At 45.3% G+C, this 8,273-nt stretch overlaps 1 protein-coding gene across 1 annotated transcript; it reads left to right on the forward strand.

The window, feature by feature from the left end:
* Nucleotides 1-311: 311 nt before the first annotated feature.
* On the forward strand, nt 312-5,556 carry LOC147988386 (wall-associated receptor kinase 2-like). The gene is made up of 3 exons (XM_087544109.1): nt 312-1,292; nt 3,734-3,899; nt 4,356-5,556. Exons 1-3 carry the CDS (start codon nt 312-314, stop codon nt 5,342-5,344), a joined length of 2,136 nt encoding a protein of 711 aa, XP_087400235.1. The 3' UTR covers nt 5,345-5,556.
* Nucleotides 5,557-8,273: the final 2,717 nt, after the last annotated feature.

Here is an 8,273-nt window from a genome sequence, read left to right on the forward strand (position 1 = left end):
TAGTGCAAGTCATTTGCGCACACACAACAACTACAATAATTGAGCAGTCAAGTTAGTGTGTACACATGATAAGTCAAGTTAGTGTGTACACATTATCATGTGTCATGTACGATGTAACGGCTACATTATCGTATTTGATGGGATATATTAGCCGTAAAAAAAATCATATATATGTCCGAACGATATTTGTGATTGGTGGATGATGGTACATTGAAGGACGTAGCATGGTCATGAGTCGCACCCCTTGTATTTTATTTGCCACAGTTCCTTGAGAAACTTTTGTCATGTTATTGACTTTTGTTTCGCTGGAGATGGAAACGTGGCGCATCCTTTTAGAGGGTTGGCTACTTATAAAACTCTCACTACTCTTGCCGGAGACCAACATACGGTCAGCAATGCTGAGACTGTGGACATCATTAATGTTGCTGCTGCTCCTTGGGGCAGCGGCAGCTGCAACAGCAGCTACCACCGCGACCACTGGTGGGTGTCAGCCGAGCTGCGGCGGCGTTGATATCCCCTACCCCTTCGGCATCGGCGCCGGCTGCTTCCGCAAGGGCTTCGAGATCGAGTGCATCAACGTTGGCCCTGTGCTCGCCGGCACATCCCTCCGGGTGCTCAAGCTGTCGCTGGATCCAGATGAGTCGCAGGTGATGCTTCCCATCGGGTGGGAGTGCTACAACGCCTCCGACCCGAGCGACACCTATGAAAACTGGGACTATGGAGAGACAACGATGAACAATGACGGCGTCTACCGCATCTCCAACACGCACAACATGCTCGTCGTCGTCGGCTGCAACACCATGGGTTTCGCACTCAGCAAACCGACCAAGGGCAGCAACTACAAGTACGCCTACCAGACCGGGTGCATGTCCTACTGCAACAACTCGGCTAGCGCGCAAGACGGCCTCTGCGACGGCGTCGGGTGCTGCCACGTCAACATCCCGCCGGGGCTCACTGACTACTACTTCAACTTCCACGAGTACGACCACTCAGCCATGATGGACTACAGCCCGTGCGACTACGCCTTCCTCGTTGACAGGAACAACTACACCTTCCAGCGGTCCGACCTCAAGATGAACACAAACCAGATCATGCCGGTGTGGCTGGACTGGGCCATTCGCGTAAACGATTCCATCTCCGAGGACATACTATCATGCAAGCAAGCGGCCAAGACGGGTCAGGACGCCTGCGCCAGCGCCCACAGCGACTGCGTCAACTCGACCAATGGACCTGGCTACAACTGCAAGTGCTCCAAAGGCTACGAGGGCAACGCTTACGTCGACGACGGATGCATCAGTAAGTTTCCGTGCTTTTAGTCTGACTACAATTTTATTTATTTGAGAGGGCGCCATGGCAGTGGGGAGACTGTCACCCTGGCATCGGATTGGTGAAGAGGTCAAACGGCCCTCGCCTGTCACGGCAAAGAAGGTAGATACGAGCAATGGATCGGCGGTGGAAGGTAGGTTTAGGTAGGGGACAACGGAAGGAAGAATAGCTGCCGGCGGTGGGAGGGTAGGGTTTGGAAGAAAAGACAAGGACCGCGGAGTTATAAGAGAACAAGACCTGTAAAAGAACTCCCCCTAAATATATGGTTTTATGGGGTGTTGATCTAATTTATGGGAGGTACTTAGGTATTGTGCTTTAGCATGACCCATAAATATCTTTCATGTAAAACATGTTTTTTCTTCATATTTCTTTCTTAACTAGCATACAAAAGTAAATAATTAATTACATTTAGGTCCTCGAAATAAGAAAAACAGCATCAAGCCATTGCAAACCAAAACTTTAATTGCAGCAAGGTCCTTTGAGCTCAGCTGGATAACCATCAACCTGGCCCGGGCTGCCCGTAGCGGGGCGAGGCGGGCAAGGCAGCAGGGTTTGGTGGGCTAGATGGTCGGGGCAGTGCCACAGCATGGTGAGGTGGCCCGTAGTGGCCTGAGGCAAGATGGGCAGCACGGTGAGGTGGCGATGAACAGCTGGTCGGCCACGTGAGGTACGTCGAAGAGGCGGGCGCTGCGGGCAGGAGTCGCGACAGACACCCCGAGGCACGAGGACCAGTTGGGCGGGTGGCGGACTCGATGGCTAGACTAGAGGGGCGGCAGAGTCGGCAGAGTTCATCATCGGCGATCCAAGTAGTGCGGCGCCGCCTGAGCAACGCGTGGAGGCGAGCGTACTAGGGGGCTGAATTTTCAGCAGTTGGCTCCCGCTACGATTCAGAGGAAAGTTTACCGGAAGACACGTGAGGGGGAGTGTTGACGTATAATGTGCTGCCTAGTCTCTTTCATCAGATCGGTCTTTTGGTTGCATTGCCTAGAGTATGCACTTCTACATGGTATCAGAGCCAAGAGGTTTTGAGTTCAAGACCCGGCTGGCGCAATTAAATTGCAGCCCACTTTCGGTCCACGTTTAGGCCTGAGGGAGCCACACGTGAGGGAGAGTGTTGACGTATAATGTGCTGCCTAGTCTCTTTCATCAGATCGGCCTTTTCGTTGCATTGGCTAGAGCATGCACTTCTACAGAATCATCTCCCCCTAGATGGAAGGGTAGTTGGGCTGATTATATTGGTCCCCTAATTTTTCTTTTAAGTTCTATGGAAACTATTGGAGCACGGATTTTGGCCTAACTCCCCCTAAACCAGAATCGTTACAAGAAAGGGAAACTGTTGGTGATGTTGTAATGGCGTGGTGGTGGTCATAACTGGCTGGTGGCTAATTTGGGCTGAGCATCTTCAAATCCTCAATAAAACTACTCCAGTAATCACTTGTTGAGGCTCTCAAATAACTACTTTTGTGTTATTGGGATGGATGCTTTCGCAAATCCTTAATAATCCCATGTGCACCCAACCTCGCATCTCTCTCTCTCTCTCTCTCTCTCTCTCTCTCTCTCTGACGACAGGTGGTGGTGGCGGCAGGCGGTGACAATGGTAGCAGCGGCCACGGCGATTGCGGTGGGCTGTGATGGCGGCAACAACGCTCTGTGGTCCGGTGGCCGGCGAAGGCCGTGGTGGCGTGGTCGGCAACAACGGTGGCACGGGCAGCGTCGGGTGATAGAGTTAGCAGCAACTGACATATATATGGGCCTCACGTTATTTGGGAGAGTATTGGAAGAAGCTCAAGTGCCTCCATATTTGGGAAGTCGGGCTAAATTATTTGGGGCGTCCCAAACAATATTGAGCATTGGAGACCTGTTAAAGCTTGTTTTTGCCCCATTCATATCTAAATATTATTAGATATTGGGAATCTGTTAAACATGCTCTTAGTGGTGAAATATGACCACTAACAGGCCGATCTAAGTGAAAGATGAGTGATGGGACATCATGGAGAGGACAAAAGACTCACCACTGACAGGTCACCTGACTGATCGTTTGGTTAAAAAAAAAACCTGACTGGTCGTAAAGTGGTGTCGTTCTTGACTTGGTAGCATAGCCCTCACTCATCGATCATGGCTGATCGGTTAGTGCTGCGCATCACCACTGACGGGTGGTTGGTGGACGGTCAGTGTTGGAGCAGTATTTCTAGCAGTAGTAGTTGATTACAATCTCAATATTCGGTGAATATGCAATTTGTATATTTGTTTCCATATATAGTTAAATTTTTCTTCATTGAATTGAAATCACACATTTTCTAAATCAGTTGAGACTGAAAAAACCTTAGTAGAGGAAAACATACAAAACTATGTTTCTTCTTGACCAATGTTCTAAATAATATTCATTTTGTGAATTTGCGGCCGGGACACAGATATAGATGAATGTGCAGATCCTGCCAAGTATCCTTGCTATGGTGTATGCAAGGACACCCAAGGATGGTACGGATGCGAATGTCCTGCAGGTTATCGGAGCCATGACCCAAGAACAGAACCATGTACTCAACAGTTCGCACTTGCATCACAAATCTCCATAGGTAAACAACATACTCCTACTACACCTGTTACTTCTCAATGTATTAATGCCATCGCTTTTGCTAATTTAGTTATGTAAATTGTTCTCTCTTAGTCGCCCCAAAATACGCACACAGAGCTAGTTAAATTATTCTTGCAACTATCTCTTTTCTAATATGTATTCGTATTGTTTGAGGCTCACAAGTCAAGTCATAAGAATTTACCACAATTTAAACTACCTCCTGAACAGAAAGATAATCCTCAATCTTATATTATATATTAGGATCCCTAATTGAACGGTTACATTCAATTTGTAAGTATCTTGCTACCCATTTTAAAATATTTGCTTGCGCTTCATACCAAGCATAAACTCAAAAATTAAGTTTGATTATTAAAATAGTTATGTTCGATGGCCAACTAATTAGTGACCATAAACTTTGATTATTACAATAGTGAAGTTTGTTTCTTTGTCCATGTAGGTGCAATTGGTGGCATTCTTGTCTTGGCATTTCTGGCATTCTTTTTTGTTCTTCGCAAAGAGAAGCAGAAGGCCAGGGATTTTTACCGAAAGAATGGTGGGCTTACATTAGAGAAAGCTAGAACTATTAAGATTTACACAAGGGACAATCTGAAACCAATTTTGAAGAGTAGCAATCTAATTGGTAAAGGTGGTTTCGGTGAAGTTTACAAGGGTGTTGTTGATGGAGCTACAGTCGCAGTAAAGAAACCGAATGGTCGTAGTGTGCTAGAAAAGGAGCAATTTCCAAATGAAGTCATCATCCTGTCTCAAGTCAGCCACAAGAACATTGTAAGGCTTTTAGGTTGTTGCCTCGAAGTGGATAACCCCATGCTCGTCTATGAATTCATCTCCAAAGGAAGCTTGGAGGACAATCTTTATCGTGCTGACAACGAGGAGCTTCTCGACTTGGATGTACGTCTAAGTATTCTTGAAGAGTCAGCACAAGGTCTAGCTTATATGCACTCACAAATCCATAACAAAATCCTGCATGGTGATGTTAAACCAGCAAACATACTCTTGGATGAGAACTTTTCTCCGAAGATCGCGGATTTTGGGATATCGAGGTTGCTTGCAAAAGGTAAGTACCACACTGCAAACGTCATAGGTGACATGTCTTATATGGATCCTGTGTACCTACAATCAGGTCGATTGACCGACAAAAGTGATGTCTATAGTTTCGGTGTTGTCATCTTAGAGCTCATTAGCAGGAAGAGCGCCACTCACTCTGAAAATAATAGCCTAGTGAGGAGCTTCCTAGAGTGTCAACAAAAAGGGGAGAGTATGACTGAGCTCTTTGATAAGGAAATTGCAACAACAGGAGATTTGGGATTTCTTAACAAGTTGGCAGAGATTGCTCTTGAGTGTCTTGACCTTGATGCAGATCAAAGACCATCAATGACAGATGTTGCAGGGCGCCTTCTCACATTGCATAGGTCCCGTAATCCTTAGGTTTGTTTACGGATCGGAGTTTCAACGACATGTACGTATGTTAAGTTGAATAAAATAGGTTGCTATTAGTGTCAACCTTTGTTGTATTTGTTGTTACTATAGTGAGTAACTTTACATTTCATATGACCAAATGTATGGATTGATTTTCCGATTAAACTGTATTGTAATAGGGATTTAAACATCATCTTCCATAACAATATCTGGGCTAGGTACATCACTAGTACAGTATGTAGTGTTTTTTCTTGGGGCAGAGACACCTGCCTTGGGATTGCCTCTATGATTCATGACAACACAGAATAGTTGAGTGAAAAGCTATGGATCACATGCGCCCCACCAGGCAACGAGTCCTCGCTACTGGACTGGTGGCGATCGGCACAGCAATCCGCCCCAACGCCCATGCGCAAGGGCCTGGGCTCCATGACCCTCCAAGTTCCTATAATCTGGCAACTTATATGAATATAACCTAGTAAATGAATGGCATTAATATTGTAACTACCACCGGAGAAGGTGGTCAAAATATATCAACATGAGGATCCAAGATTGAAGATAATATTGCAATGAAATCATCAGTAGAAATATAAAGTTAATTGGATTAGCAGCTCGTGACATAAAATGAATTTTAGTCCCCGCGAGTGCAGTCCAGGATTTCAACCAACAACTCCGTTAGAAACAGCAGCAATAAGCGAGGCTAGAGTTTTCTACCAACGCTCAAAACTACAACACCTGCATAGTCCAAAAGCCGATACAAAAAGCCTCAATTGGACTGTTGATTGAAAGGCCTTGACGTTGTTTCTTGACACGAACCGAAAATACTAATGCTTACCACTGCAATTTCTTTATATGATGACGAAAACGACTAGAATGACCATTTCAGGACCTGGACATCTGAAGCTAGTTCGAAGCCAGATAAGATGTACAGGCTTAATTAGTGAACTCTAATGCTACTCTAGGTAGTATTCTCGCAGGTGTTTACAACAAGGTTAGGGATATCTAAGGTTGTTCTTCCTTGTTCTTCCTTCAGTGACAAAGACTTGAACAAGGTTAGAAATCTCTAAAAATTCATCTTACTGGTAGTCGATGTCAGGACTTCCAATCAGTAGTAATTTAATTGCTAAACGAGTTGTCATTTGGCGCCCATAGATGGTTGCTATTTATAAGGATGAATGCCGGTGGAACACATACCTCTTGATGATTGCTATTGTGCAGGTGCAGGTGTCTACCTGATGAGAATTTCTAGCAACAACAATCCAGTTGCACGGTTATATTGGGTTATTTCATCACCCCATATCCTACTTTTCATAAACTATATGCTTTTGCAGCGGAAATATACATATGATCCCTGAATACCACACTTATTTCGTCACGACAAGAAAACAATGGATACCTTTGAATTAGGGTTTGCCTAATTATCTGGTTCCACCTCAGTCTAGATAATTGGAATAATTAAGATAGTGGATGAAAATTGAACTTATAATTTGCATCTTACAAACAAAAAAATGGCTGCTCTTTCTGTTCACACTCTTTCCTCAACAAGCAAAAGATCCATGCAGAAACACAATTTCTGACCCCCACAATTCTCATAAGATTTATACATGGACTCAGTGGAATGTGAACTTACATGCTAGGTGCCTGGTAGAAAGAAATTCTGATGCGCCTGCATTGCAGCTCCGAGGCAAGTCTGTGAAAAGTGCAGAAAGAACGGCACTTCCAGCAACACCATTTACCATCAAGGCGGCAGGAAACTGGCAAGACAGCTGCAGCAGGCCAACACGATCATCAACATGCACTATGCCCAAATGGCAACCCGTCCATCAAGTTAGTTGTAGTAACAGGAAGTCAGGAACCCGTCAACAATGGTTTGTGCCAGCAGCAAATATAGTATTACTCCATCCTTGATGACCACATAGACATATTTTAGAGCGCACATTCACTCATTTTACTCCGTATATAGTCCCACTTGAAATCTGTAATAGAACTTATATTTAGAAACGGAGGGAGTATATTACATGAAAAGACAACTAAAAAACTAAAACATGAAAAGACGCTGCCGCTCTCTTGGATGTCTTACTTGCCGGTTTTTAGTGCAAATCAGGGACCTCTGAATTGTGCGGCATATTCCTTGGTACCACATATCAAGCTTCTTATGAAAATATTTGTGTTAACATCCACACCAAGTTTTGTGTTGAATAAGGAAGAGTAGTGCACAGCAGGCGAGCAACTACCATGAAAATGACTTGGGCCAACAGAGCTAGATAGTGAACTTTTGGAACTAGTTAGACCCCTGAGATGATAATGTCTACCATATAGTCCAAAATATTAAACTGTGAGAGGGAGACGATAATCAATCAGTGGGAGCCCTGGCACCACCGTGCTGCCGAGATCCTCTTTCCAGTGATCAAGCTCCATTAACTCGGTATCATTTCTACTTTCCCCTCCACAAGCTCATCCCTGAGTAAATTGCACAAAACCACCACTTTAAAGGCAAGGTTTGCGAAAACCACTACAATACAATTTTTTTTCCAGAAAATGCCATGTCTTCGGTAATCTTTTTGCAAAAGACACTGATCGGCAGATCGGGCTCAGTTAAGTGAGTTTATGACAGGTGGGACCCGTTTTTTGCCTACGTGGCATGACTTTTTGTGCCAGGTAGATTTTAACCTAAAATTACAAACTAGACCCTATAATTTTACATAGACACCCCTAAATCAAAAACGAAAAAGCAATTAGCCCCCGCTTCTCGACCTGTCGTCACCGGCCGTGGGTGCAGAACGCCGTCGCCGGCTTTTGGCCGCTTGTCGTGGCCACGGTCGCGAGCAAGGCCCACAAGCTCCTCCCGGCCATGGAGGCGTTCTGGTGATGGCTCGAGGACGTCGCTCCCGTCGCGCTCCCTTACGTGTTGGCCATCTTCGCGGTCGCCGGAGCGTCGAGG

Source organism: Triticum urartu, chromosome 1A (genome assembly GCF_056163025.1).
Source record: "Triticum urartu cultivar PI428250 chromosome 1A, HENAU_Tu73, whole genome shotgun sequence".
Classification (NCBI taxonomy): domain Eukaryota; kingdom Viridiplantae; phylum Streptophyta; class Magnoliopsida; order Poales; family Poaceae; genus Triticum; species Triticum urartu.

What these genes read in the sequence shown, in the direction of transcription:
- LOC147988386 (XM_087544109.1), top strand. Translation starts at nt 312, where the DNA reads ATGGAAACGTGGCGCATCCTTTTAGAGGGTTGGCTACTTATAAAACTC. An exon ending in CTTACGTCGACGACGGATGC is followed by an intron (nt 1,293 to 3,733) that starts ATCAGTAAGTTT and finishes TGCGGCCGGGAC; the next exon opens with ACAGATATAGATGAATGTGC. An exon ending in TGCATCACAAATCTCCATAG is followed by an intron (nt 3,900 to 4,355) that starts GTAAACAACATA and finishes TTGTCCATGTAG; the next exon opens with GTGCAATTGGTGGCATTCTT.